Raw genomic sequence first — 13,566 nt, 5'->3', positions numbered from 1 at the left:
TAATGATTTACTGTCTGCTCTCTCAAAAGACAAAACCTTCACGTAAAGGACTACTACTGTCTTGTTCACTACTCTGTGCCCAGTGCACGGCATACAGGAGCCTAGCAGGTATCTGTTGAATGCCCATGGCACCACTCTCACATGGCCTGGTGCTCTGCAGCACACTTCTCAAGCTTTTGTGTGTTATGGAAGACAACATTTATCTAGCAAACTGAGTTAAATAGATGAGGTGGCTTGCCATCAGGGACATCTGTACCTCATTACTAGTTCACAGGCTGCAGCACACTGACTGGGAAGCTCTGGGGTAATAAACGCAATTTTCCAAAGTGTGGACAAGCAGTTTTTAATAATTACATATCTACCTTAACATATTAGAAAACAACCAGCCAATACATCCTACACATCATTTCCTGGACATTACTGCTTAAGAAAAATTGAGTAAAAAAAGTTATTCAGCAAATAATGGTAGAGGTCTCACAGAGGATATGAAAAAACCAAACGTTGTTACATGACTGAAGTTAAGCAAATGTTGTTACAGCGGCTAATGGCCCAGGCTCCAGATTCACAAATCTGGCTCGAAATTCAGACTGTGCCACTTCCTTGCTCTAGATAAAGCTCCTACCTCAGAGAGCTATTGTGAGGATTAAACGAGTTAATCATGTAGCTCGGAGTCTGGTTATCTCTTCCCAAGTTCTGCATTCCCTTCAGAAGAGGCCAGGCTCTGGCTTATACGACCCTCTTGATGCCATCCCTGTCAAGATGTCCAGTCTCATGTCTTGCTCCCTCTTCTTCCTCAATTCCAGACATCCTCATCTCCAACATTTCATATTCTCCCTTGGCCCAGGTCTCTTCCATGCTGTTCTCCTGCCCTCACATTCCCCCTGGCTAACTCCTCATCATCCTTTAGGTCTTTGTCCAGGTGTCACCTCCATTGAAGAAACTGGGGCTGGAGGAGGTACCTGCTGTGTGTACCCAATACCTCCCCCTATGGTCCTCTGCACTAGCCCTCCCACTCCATGCCCTAGGTACTTACTGCCCACCCCCAACCGTGAGCTCCCCCTTCCCGCCAAATGGAAGAATCCTAGAGAGTGGGAACTGGCAAGGCCCTTACACACCATCCAGTCTGCCCCCTCAACTAGTTGGCAGGAAGGTGACAGCCCTGTGCTGGTCTCATGGCCCGGGAGGCTGGGGTTCGCACAGTGGCTGGTGTTACTGGCCTGGCCATCTGCACTGTGCCCTCGGAGCAAGCGGCTAACGACGCCCTTGCACCACCCACCTGGGTGGGCGCCCGAAGACTCCCGCCGTTCACCAGCTTCCTCCCCTCGCCCAGCTCCACGGACCCCCGCCCCGCCCGGAAGCCGAGTCCGAGGCCCGCCCCCGGCGCCTCACCTCCTGCAGCGACTCCGGCACCAGCGCGGGCACGATGGGTCGCTTCACGCCGCGCTGCTCCTTCTCCTTCTCCCCGCCCTTCTCTTTCCCGTTCTCCGTATCCCCCTTCTCGGCCTGGGTCATCTCGGCCGCCGACGCCCCTCCAGCCTCTCGCCTCAAGGACGCAACGCGGCCGCCAGATAACAGGACTCGGCGCAGGCGCAACCTCTCGGCCGACTGCCCACAACCAAGATGGCCGCCGGGAGTCGGCCCAGAGCGTTCCGGGAAAGCGGAAGAGCGGAGCTGCCTGGAGGAGGGTGAGGTGGGAGGGTGCATTGGCTGAATGTTGCTGTGATTGGTCCTGGCTGCAGCATGGCCGCAACCTACTTGTGTTTTGTTTTAAGTGCTTGCTGTGGAGCAGCTGATAACTGGTGTCTCATTTCGTCATCACACCTGTCTTTTCTGGCTTCTCACACACCATACGTAATTCTAGTTCTCCTCGTACTTCACTGGCCATGCTCAGTCGGGCCTCTGTTAGGATTCTCTGGAGTTAGGGCTTCTCTCTACACACTCCATGGATGACTTTATCCAATTTCATGGCTTTAAATATGAAGATAACTCCCAAATATGTATTTCCAGTTTGGATCTCGCCCTGATAACCAACTGCTTATTTAGTATCTCCACTTAGATGTCTACAAGGCATTGTAAACTTAAATATATCCAAAATGTAAGTCGATCCCCGCCTCCCCCCAAATAATCTACTACCATTTTCACCATCCTGTTTCACTTGTTTCTTCAATTGTCCACATCTTCTACATCCAAATCCATCAGCAAATCCCGCAGTCCCTCAAATATGCCTTGAATGCATCCACTTCTCCACTCCTACTGCCACTACCTGGTCCGATCTCACCTGGACCACCACAACATCCTCTAAACCCAACTCCCTGCTTCCAGTCTTGTCTGCCTGTAGTCTGGTTTTCATACAGACCAGTGTTTATTAATGCCACTACATCCCCATTTCCTGGCAAACAGAGTTGAATAAATACTTATAAACGGATAAAAAAGTGCTTTTACTGAACACTTTGGTTTCAAAGACTGTTAAACACAAAGTAGAATTCTCTGTGTTATTCATTTTTTCCATAAATATTTCAGTGCCTATTACACATAGTCACTGTTCAAAGCACTGGGGTAAAGAAGACAAAATCCCTAACCTCATAGAGCTTTCATTCTGGTGAAAGAATGAGAGTTACCAGCATTCAGATGGGGTTAAAGCCAACAGGCAGTATCTTAAGCAATGGTTTAGAATTAAAATTGGTAAAGATAGCACTGAAGTCCTCAATTTTAAAGACCACCTAGTAAATCTACATTTTGTAGCTCAGGTTTGTTGGTTATGGCTTTACAAATACCCTGATAATTACATCTGGTAGCAAGTAAGACATATTGTATTAAAGATCCATGGGACAAATAGGTTTTAAGATAAAAATTAATTCAAGAGCACAGATGTCATATGCATACTACTGAAATACACTGTGATTTATTTATAAAGAACAACAAAAGCAATGAACAGTATTTCAGAAGTTGAAAAAGGTGACACTAATAGTACTCAATATGCAGCCATTTATTTTTCTTCAAATTTGGAGCTGTGTTTTAATTATATAAAGATGAGAAGTCAGTCTTGTAACCTAAAAATATTTACTTATTAAAACTATATTAATACTTTCATAAACGATACAAAAAAGATGAGACAAACATGTGCATTTATAGAACTGCCTGTCAGTCATGCCAGATCCCTGAGGGGGGAATTCCCAGCACGACCTCATTCATCTGTGAGGACACAGAGCAATCCTTGTTTAGAGTACACATTCATCTAACTTGTCCAGTGTGGTCAACACTCCATTTCTTGATGGTTTCCTTCTGCTATGAATGTGCTTGTCCAGTTGTCTGCTTCTTAGAGCAGACATTTACCTAAAAGAAAATGTTATAATAGTTACTAGTAATTTGGATCTGTATAAAAACGCTAGTCATTATATGTTATAAAACCTTCTTCAAAAGACATTTTGATTCAAAAGACAATTTTTCAAGGGTTAAGATAAAAATATTTTTCCAAATAAGATGTCTAATTACAAAATGCTGTGACTTCTGCTTTCCTAAAGAAAACCTGTCTAAGGAGGCATTTTCAAAATGAAATCCCATGGGCTTCCCTGGTGGTGCATCGGTTGAGAGTCCGCCTGCCGATGCAGGGGACGCGGGTTCGTGCCCTGGTCCAGGAGGATCCCACATGCCACAGAGCAGCTGGGCCCATGAGCCATGGGGCCCGCTGAGCCTGTGCGTCCAGAGCCTGTGCTCCGCAACGGGAGAGGCCACAGCAGTGAGAAGCCTGCATACCGCAAAAAAAAAAAAAAAAAAAATAGAAAGAAAAAAAGAAATCCCTGCAGAATTGCAGGTTTTAAGTTACCGTCCTCATCCACCGGCCATTGGAGGAGGATTAGGGCCACGCAGATGATTAATTTGACCCATTCTTCTGGGGGGGTTTCCTGGTGGCCTGAGATAAGAAAGAAAAGTTAATTTCTACTGTTTAGTAGACACTACTTCAATTGATTCCTTTTAAACACTCAAATAGACCCTCTTATTTGTTTAAAATAGGAACTACCATTTAGGTTGCGAGTCACAAATTCAAATACTGAAAGAGACCAGATGCATAATATGCATGAGGAAAGTGAGTCAAGCAAGGGTTAGGATAAACGGAACAGCTCCTCCTATAAATATCCAATTGAAACCCAGCTCCAGCTGATTTTTGCCATAAAGAAACACAATCCCCACCCAGTGCTCCTGGATCATGAGATTTTCATCAGCAGCTGGAATCCAGATTCTAAAGTGAAACCTCTAGATTTTAACGCTGGCCATCAGTTTTCATCCTCTAATTCAGACTTTTCCCATAGGATATTTGATATACATTTTAGCTTTGTCAGATTAACTCTGATTATCAAATCAAAGGCAACTTGATTTAATTTACAGTAATACATTAATTTTGTGAAATAGAATTTAAGCCTTTAACTACCACGAGCCTAACTATGTCTGCCTGCCTATTTATCTCTAATTTAATTATATTACACAGAGGGGTAAAAACATCTTTTATCAATTTAAAGTTATACCCTCTTCCATCGTCATATCTGGAATCAGATGAGCTTCCGTAGCCTCTTCTCTTTTTCACATCTTGCTGAAACAGAGTTCTGAAACTGAAACAAGGGGCAGAAAACAACAGAAGATCCACTTTCAAAATTATAAAATGCATTCCCATGGTACCAACTATCATCTCAGTGGGAGGATGACTACCCTAACTTAGCTCCAAACCCACATTTCTTGAAGCCAGCTGGACAACACCATCTAGCGCAAGCACAAGTCTAAACACAGTGTGCTATGTTCTGTGCCAAAGCCACCATTCCTGTCTTTCTTATTTGCTGTAACTCTTCTAGACAGAGTCTAGCAATGACTCTGAAACCAGAGTCATCTCCAACTTCCTTCCTCTGCTCTGTATCAGTTGCCAAGTCCCAGAGTCTGCTTTTATAGTACTGCATGTCCATTTCCTGTGTCAACAGCCTACCTAATGTTACCTTGGGGAAGGAGGGGCTGAAGTGGTGTGCCAGAGGCACAGGGCTTTCTGGGAATAAGTTTAAATGGAATTTTATTTGTGAAGAGGGAAGGATTTAACTAAATTAAAACAATATTTTAAATAAACAATATGGAGGTGAAATTTTTAAGAGATTGCAAAGAAGTTTTGCCTCTCTGTCCCCTGTTGTATTTCTCTATGGAACGGTTTCTTCCATTTTACCCCGTCTAATTTATGCCACATGCAGCCATCAGATTAATCTTTCTAAATGAGAGCTACAATCAAATTAAGTATAAAGAGCATAAGCTGATTTTCAAATTTCTCTGCCATCTTTGCTGTGCCTCTTCCACCTGGAATAACCTCCTCTGATGTCCTCCTCCCACAATCATGCCCACCCCAAGGCCCCTTGTAAAAAGAAGACATTTACTGATATTAAAATCAATGAAGGAAGGAGACATCCCACATCTCTGCATATCTGCAGTTCTCTGCCCACAAGACACTCAAATGTATATTCAAACTTTGGATGAGTAAGACTTGTTAGTAGATGAACAATTTTCATAAAACAAACAGCATATGAAAGACCAAAAAATGAATTTAACTAAGAATCGCTTGTAATTATAGTGAAGTTTAAATTTTTGTCTCCTCTGTATCAATGCTAACCCTTCATTTAAAAAAAAGTGTATGCTTTGGGAACTTTTAAAAATAAAAATCTAACTCCCCTTGTTTACGTGTTGTATACTATGCCATACAAGTTGCACATACACACTAAAGGCAGGAACAGTAGAGAGAAAGCAAAGTGCTGTCATCTGGCAGCAGAACGAGCAGGTCTGGCCCCATAGCTGCAGGCTGAAATGGTTACCACTACGGCTAAGACATAGTCAAGCTTACTATCTCAAGGAACATATTCATAATCATAAAAGATGTTTGGGGCAGTTTTATCACTACACAAGTCTTCATCTCCCTTAGAAAAGCTATTAATAAAAATTACAATTAAAAAGTGCTTCAGGCAAGCTGAACTTAAATATCAGGGCTATTAAGAGGACTACTATACTTACAACAAAACCACAAACTCAGCTATTCCCCAGAAGAAATCCGTTATAAAAGACAATCTCCATGGGGACTGACTCCTGCTGTCCAACACTTGTCCTATAGACAAGAATAAAGAAACTTCAGTTAGTGCAACAAATCCCTGACACAAGATGCATTACATTTAATCAGTTAGGTAACAATCATAGGCTCAATTTTCAACTTGTTCACTGTTCCAAATGGTCTACACAAGGAAAGGTGTGTTATGTGTACATCATCTAAGGAAAGGTTAGGGAAGTGAAGTTCTGTGGTCTAGAGGTCATTCCTTTAATATGTCAAATTATGCCTCCTATAGTTTGTAATTTCTGCTGGGTGACATTTCACGTTTTTTTCTTTTCTTTTTTTTTTTTTTTACTGTGGTAAAATACACACAAAAAAATTTACCATTTTAACCATTTTTAAGTGTACAGTTCTATGGCATTATGTACATTCACACTGTCATACAACCATCACCGTCAGCCACCTCCAGAACTTTTTCATCTTCCTCAACTAAAACTCCACACCCATTAAACACTTACTCCTCATTTCTCCCTTCCCCCAGCCCCTGAAAACGACCATTCTACTTTCTATCTCTATGAATTTGACTGCTCTAGGCACCTTGTACGAGGAATCATACAACATTTGTACTTTGGTAACTGGCTATTTCACTTAGCACAATGTCTTCAGGATTCATCCATATTGTAGCATATGTCAAAATTTCCTTCCTTTTTTAAGGCTGATGAATATTCCAATGTAAGTATATACTACATTTTGTTTATCCATTCATCTATTGATGGACACTTAGGTTGCTTCCACCTTTTGGCTACTGTGAACATGCCGCTATGAACATGGGTGTACAATACCTTTATTCAAGTATTTTGAGGAAACAGATGAGTGAATATAAAGAATGCTCACACCACTTCCATTTTCCTAAATGTGTTCTGATTATCTCATCTCTTTCACTTGCAAAGTCTCTTGCCTATATAAAAAGATTGTTTATACATACCCTTGAAATCTTCAGGATCGGCTGTTATGTTAAAATTTTTATATATCAAAGAATTCGTGGGCTCTAAGTACTAAAGAGAATTGGGCTTGTTCATTAAAATGACCACTATTTTTCTTTAACAGAATGCTGTTGATCCGAATTACAGACTCCAGTTTTATCTTACAGAAAAATGGATATATTTTTCAAACCACTTTAAATAATAGAAGCTACATCAGGAAAAGTTAATACTCTATAGAGTTTCAGTCTTGCAAATCAACAGGTTAGAATATTTTGGGAGACGAGCCATCTGTCAACTACCTCTCTTCTCCATTTTCCCAAGGGCTTCACCACTCACTGCCATGCCCAGTTTACTTCTCCTCTTTCCTTGACCAGTTTACTTTCAGGTATCCACTTGCACCTGAGCCCTCACAGAGCTACTGAGAAAAAGGGGCTACACTTAAAGACAGAATGTGAATGATAGGCTTGGTTCTGCCTCTTACTAGCTCTGCTTCGTTGGGTGACGTGACATTTTCCTTCTCTGAGAAAAAGTATTCCAAGGATAGTCATCATATAGAATTGTTGAGAAAAAAAAAAAAAAAAAGTCACTTGACAGTAAGAAAAAGTTTTTGTCAACTATGAAATGCTGGTACAGTCCTTCTAAGAAAATAGATCTAGGACTTCCCTGGTGGAGCAGTGGTTAAGAATCTGCCTGCCAATGCAGCGGACATGGGTTCGATCCCTGGTCCGGGAAGATCCCACATGCCACAGGGCAACTAAGCCACTGTGCCACAACTACTGAGCCTGCGCTCTAGAGCCCGTGAGCCACAACTACTGAAGCCTGCGTGCCTAGAGCCCACGCTGCGCAACAAGAGAAGCCACCGCAATGAGAAGCCACCGCTATCCACCGTGGCTCGCCAACAACTAGAGAAAGCCTGCGCGCAGCGACAAGAAGGGAGGGAGGGAGGGAGGAAATAGATCTAATTGGAACCCGTCAATTTCTTCCTTTGCGATTCTAAAGAACATACTGCATGCATTTGTACCATTCTGACTTTTTTGCGCTTTTCTTCCCAGTTTCTGAAGGCAGAAACCTCCCCTCCCAATATCCTCAGAGAGAAATAAGTTGCTTGAATGCAGTTGGCCATTTCTCAACTATAAAAGTGAGATTAGAGGCCCTAGTAGGACCTTTATGTTATTTATGTAGATCAAAACCAACAATGCATACACAAAAAGACACACTACAAATACAAAGAATTATTCAATAAATAATAGAAGCTGCCAGCCTTAACCACAAAGAATATAACACCAAGTCTGCAAGTGCCCAAAACGAAGATGAAACTTTGATCTTCAGTGTCCATCAACCTACTTGTTTCAAAGATTTTTAAGTAAGAGACAAGGAGAAAGAGAAAGTGAGATTGTGAAAAGCAAAGAAATGCAAAGTGCACTCAGCCAGAAGATTTCTCACTACCTTCATGGTCTCTGAAGATAAACACATGACTCAAATAGAACCAGGGCCTAGTTCCAGTGATGCAAGAACTAGTTAAGAGTGCACCAAGGCATTTATTTCACCTGAGTCAAACAAGTGGGCAGGCAGTTCTGACACTGTTCTGACCCAGTCATACTGTGTCTTTCCTTTCCATTCACTGTCTTTGGGGAGTCACTGAATTAAGTCTCTCTCAGCTTCTCCATTCCAGGAATAATCAACTTGCTCCTACAGGGAGTAATGCTACTCCCTGTGCCCCTTGAAATTAGGGCAGAAAGCTACATGCGTGACGAGCTACCCCTCTGCTGGGAGAAAAAGCCTATCCAAAGCTTTTCTTCAACTCTCTTACACATTACAAAGAGGCAGTATAGTAGAAAACCGTACGAACGCAGACGTCAGTGTACCTGCTTTAGAAACCCGGCTGAGCCATTAGAACTACCTTTGTGATCCTGGGCAAGCTATTTAATCCGGCTGCGCCTCAGTCTCCACCCGCAAAACATATAATAGGGTATCACCCGGATAGGGTGACATTAAGACAATGAGCGGACAAACAACGCTAAAAAAAAAAAGTGCCCGAGGCACAAGCGCTACGCAACGGCGTGAACACTGTGGTCTTTTCTAGTTAAGGACACTGACGCCCGACAGGAAAGACCACTTTCCGAGACCCACAAGCAGAAGCTCCAGGAGGGCGAGGACGCCGGGCACTCGGCACCGCCGTCACCACGGGGACCTTGGCCCCCGCCGCGGCTCAGGGACGTTCGGCCGACGAGCCGCAGGCCCCGGCGAATTCGTCTCCAGCTCCGCCTGGCCGCGGGGCGTGCCCGGAAAAGCGGCGCCGGGACGGCGGGCGAAGATGGAAGAAACCCGGGGCTCGGCCTCCCAGGACGGAGGTCACCCACGTAGCCCCTCCAACTCACCATTCGAGATATAAACCATCTTGCTCCTTCTCCGCCTCCAGAACGACAGTGGGGCCTGGACCCTCTCACTTTCCGTAGCTCCCTCCGCGCTCCTCCCTCTGACGTCACAGGCCACGAATAGGCAAAACAGTGACTGAGGAGGGAGGTGGACAGAGCCCATTGGCTCTGGGGAGACACGCCCCCGACAGGCGTTTTGGTCTCGTTGTGCTGATGATTTTCAGATGTAAGGTGGAGGCTGGGGCAGGTGATCGGTTATGACGTTGCGGATTTAGCCTGTAAACGCGGGCTTTCCTGGCTCCTTCGGCAGTGGAGTTTGGAGAGCTCGTTTGCGCTGCCGGGAGAAGTTACGCTGCTTTCTAGTGGTTTGAAGGGCCCAGGGGTTGGGGAGGCAAGGTCACATGTGAAGTGACTTGGGAGAAGCGCCGGCAGGAGGAGGTTCCTGAGAATTTTCCAGAACTGTGGATCTTTCAAGGTGTGCAGGGAAGTGCCTTGCGGGCAGAGGCGGTGATCAATCCGAAAAGAGCTTTACGGTCAAGACTTCGGGAATACACAGGCCCTATTTAGACGAAGTACTCATTCTCTTTAGAACCGGTGTTTCTACTCTTGGTTCGCTAGAAGTGGATGGAGTTCCGGACGCACAGGCTCAGTGGCCATAGCTCACGGGCCCAGCCGCTCCGCGGCACGTGGGATCTTCCCGGACCGGGGCACGAACCCGTGTCCCCTGCATCGGCAGGCGGATTCTCAACCACTGCGCCACCAGGGAAGCCCGTGGATGGAGTTTTTAATCAGCCCTTGTGAGACAGCTGAAAAATACTGTAGCGCGGGGTAGCTCGAGACCTTTCTCTGCTTGTTTTTTATTACTGGCTACTTCGTTATATTGCCAGCACTGTGGAGGTGACAGATGAATGAGAAGCAGTCTCGTGTTCATTGATTAAATATGGCCCACGTACCTTGTGCTGATGGGTACTTACTCGGCTCTAGCCACTGGGCTACTTTCTGGTCCTTGACCATGGTAGTCTTGTTCCTGCCCCTTTGCTTTTTACTTGGCTGTTCTTTCTGCATGGAGTCCTAATTTTTTTTCCCCCAATTCTCAAGTCATGTGTTGTCTCCTCAGAAAGTTTCTAATCAACTTAACTAAAATGAAATTGAAAATTCCATTTTCAACAAATATATGTAAATAATAATAAATAATAATAATAACAATTATGATTAAAATAATAATAAATAAATGTAAAATAATATTTTACATTTAACAATGTGTGTTAAGATTCTATGTTCCAATACCTAGAATAAACAAATATTTATTTTCATGTTGACTTTTTCAGTAGCAGTTTTCCCCCAAAAAAGTGGATAATAGGACAAAACATCCTTCATTTGAAATTTTTGCAGCGCAATCATAGAGGGTTTTTTTCTGCACAAATATTGGAGTGGGGTCATTAATTTTACCAAGTACCTTCCTTAACATAAGCCATGCCACCATCATCTCTTATCTGCTCTTCTCTAGTTGTTTTCTACCTGAAATCCCAGCTTCCACCTTTACCAGCCTTAAGCAGTTTTTCACACTGTAGCAAGAGTGATCGTAAAATGGAAATCATTGCCTGCTACCTTTTAGATACTGAAATTTAGTGATTTCCTATTGCTCTTAAGAACCAGTTCCTTGTCCTGGTCTACAGGCCCTTCATGACCTGTCCATTTGATCTCCCCCTACGCTACACCTCCTGCCACAATCCCCACCCAAGTTTTGTGCTAGCAACATTGATGTTTAGTCGCAAGCATCCAAGTTTTTTCATGCCTGCAGGACTCTGCACATGCTTTTCCTTCTACCTGGGACACTCTTCCCCTGACTTCTTGCACATCCAGCTCCTTTCATCTTTTAGATCTCAGCTTAACAGTCACCGGTTCTGAATTCCTTCTCCTGGCCAATCATCTCCATGATTATTTTCTTCATAGTACTTATCACGATGTGAAAATATTTTATGTCATAATCGGTTTGTTTCTTTCCAGAAAATATAAGATGTAAGAGGTCAGGAATCTTACCTGCTTTGTTCCCTCTTATATTTTCAAGGTCTATTATAGTCCTTGGCAGGTAGTAGGTACTCAGATGTTTGTTGTTAGAGAGGGAGGGAGAGAGACAGACTGAGAGAGAGAGAGATCCATCTAAAAGTTCCCTAAAAATCTCCCAATCACCAAAGGAGGAAGAGAACTAATATTGGGATCTTCTGAGTACCAGACACTGCTAGACTCTCTCTTCCTCTTCATCTCTCTATCTAGATTATTTCTTCCTGAGATTTTAATGCAGTGATTCCCTAATGAACTACCTCTAGCCTCTCCCACTCCATTTCACGCTATATTTAGCCACTTGTTTAATCCAAGTTTGCTTCTTTCCTGCTCACATCTTCAGTTTATCCCTACCACACCCCAGCCTCCATGGTCTGGCATTGAGGGCTTCCTTGATATATTTTCTTAGGTTTATCTCTGTGACTAATTTCCTAATAGACCCCAGGTTTTCCTTCCTTGTTGCTTCTGCTCATTTGTTTCTTCTTTTTTTTTTTTTTTCTTTTCTTTGCGGTACGTGGGCCTCTCACTGTTGTGGCCTCTCCCGTTGCAGAGCACAGGCTCCGGACGCGCAGGCTCAGCGGCCATGGCTCACGGGCCCAGCCGCTCCGCGGTATGTGGGATCTTCCCAGACCGGGGCACGAACCCGTGTCCCCTGCGTCGGCAGGCAGACTCTCAACCACTGCGCCACCAGGGAAGCCCTCATTTGTTTCCTTTTGATGGGAATTTTCCCCATCTCTTAAAATCTAATCCATCCTTCAAGGTGAGGCATGTTCCTATTAATTGAAACAACGAATAGCAAATGTGAAAGGACTTTGCAAACCGAAAAAATATATATATTATATATAACTATATGTATATTATACTATATATATTTCAGATAGATAGATTATATAGTTAATTAGTAGCAGGATGGGCCGGAGGACAAAGAACATTTCCCCCCTTTCCCTAACCTTTCATGTCAAGAACTGCATGTTAGTTACCAGCCACATGTGGCTGTTAAGCATTGAGATATGGCTTTAGTCTGAAATGAGATGTGTACATACAAAATGCACACTAGATGAAGAGATTTAGAATGACATGATGTCCAATATCTCAATTTTTAATACTGATTACATGTTGAAATAATACTTTGGATATTGGATTAAAGTATTTTATTGAAAGTCATTTTGCCTGTTTCTTTTTACTCTTTTAATGCGACTGCTAGAAAATTTTAAATTACGTACTTGACGCACATTTATGTTTTGCATTATATTCCTTTTGGACACCAATGGTCTAGAGTGAAGACATTATTGGCCTGGCACAGGAAAGGTACTCAGTAAATACTGGTTGAATGGCTGAATGAATGCTCTTAATAATGGATAAGGGCTTTCCTGGTGGTGCAGTGGTTGAGAGTCCGCCTGCCGATGCAGGGGACACGGGTTCGTGCCCCAGTCCGGGAAGATCCCACATGCCGCGGGGCAGCTGGGCCCATGAGCCATGGCTGCTGAGCCTGCGCGTCCAGAGCCTGTGCTCCGCAACGGGAGAGGCCACAACAGTGAGAGGCCCACGTACCGCAAAAAAAAAAATAAAATAATAATAATAATATTATGCAAGGTTCACTATGTGTCAGGCACTGTTCTAAGCATGTTTTACTTATTAGTCCTTACAACAATAGCTAACATTTATATACTACTTCCCTGTTCCAAGCAATATTCTAAGTACTTTTGAGGTATTAATTCATTTAAACCTCAACCTTATTAAGTGGGCTCTACTATTATTCCCATTTTACAGATGAGGAAACAAGTCAGAAAGAGCTCAAATGACTTGCCCAGGGTCACACAGCTAGTAAGAAGCAGAGCTGAGATTAAGACCAAGAGTTTGGCTCTATAGTTTGTGCTTTTGACTCCTGTGCTAGGGAATTCCCTGGCAGTCCGGTGGTTAGGACTCTGCACTCTCACTGCCAAAGGTCTGGGTTCAATCCCTGGTCAGGGAACTAAGATCGCACAAGCTGTGCTGGGTGACCCCAAAAAACAAACAAAATCTCCTGTGCTGTACTGCCTCTCCACACATAAGCAGAGGTATTGAAATAGGATATAATCCAGTGTGG

General features: G+C 43.6%; 2 protein-coding genes across 6 annotated transcripts in view; both read right to left on the bottom strand.

Moving 5' to 3' along the window:
* ACTR8 (actin related protein 8) overlaps positions 1 to 2,782 on the bottom strand; it is a 30,032-nt gene extending 27,250 nt beyond the window's left edge. For all 4 annotated transcript variants that reach the window (XR_010842530.1, XR_010842531.1, XR_009337600.2 and 1 more), the window contains exon 1: positions 1,390 to 2,782. Coding sequence is in view for 1 of the 4 variants with exons in the window: in XM_059075587.2 (XP_058931570.2) it covers positions 1,390 to 1,704 (315 nt within the window). In the remaining 3 variants the exon portion in view is untranslated. The remainder of the gene's footprint in view (positions 1 to 1,389) is intronic.
* An 87-nt stretch (positions 2,783 to 2,869) lies between these two features.
* On the bottom strand, positions 2,870 to 9,545 carry SELENOK (selenoprotein K). Of its 2 annotated transcripts, XM_059075591.2 has the most exons (5): positions 9,423 to 9,545; positions 6,031 to 6,121; positions 4,521 to 4,604; positions 3,824 to 3,910; positions 2,870 to 3,333 (listed from the first exon to the last, which is right to left on the bottom strand). In XM_059075591.2, the coding sequence occupies exons 1-5, from the start codon at positions 9,439 to 9,441 to the stop codon at positions 3,330 to 3,332; spliced, it is 285 nt and encodes a 94-aa protein (XP_058931574.1). In that variant the 5' UTR covers positions 9,442 to 9,545; the 3' UTR covers positions 2,870 to 3,329. The 2 variants fall into 2 exon arrangements, with proteins under 2 accessions (XP_058931574.1, XP_058931575.1); XM_059075592.2 differs by lacking the exon at positions 2,870 to 3,333 and having other exon boundaries at positions 3,820 to 3,910; positions 9,423 to 9,530.
* Positions 9,546 to 13,566: the final 4,021 nt, after the last annotated feature.

The sequence above is a fragment of the Kogia breviceps genome, chromosome 10, assembly GCF_026419965.1.
Source record: "Kogia breviceps isolate mKogBre1 chromosome 10, mKogBre1 haplotype 1, whole genome shotgun sequence".
Lineage (NCBI taxonomy): Eukaryota > Metazoa > Chordata > Mammalia > Artiodactyla > Physeteridae > Kogia > Kogia breviceps.
The sequence above is the reverse complement of the archived record's forward strand: the minus strand, read 5'-3'. Positions and strand labels throughout refer to the sequence as shown.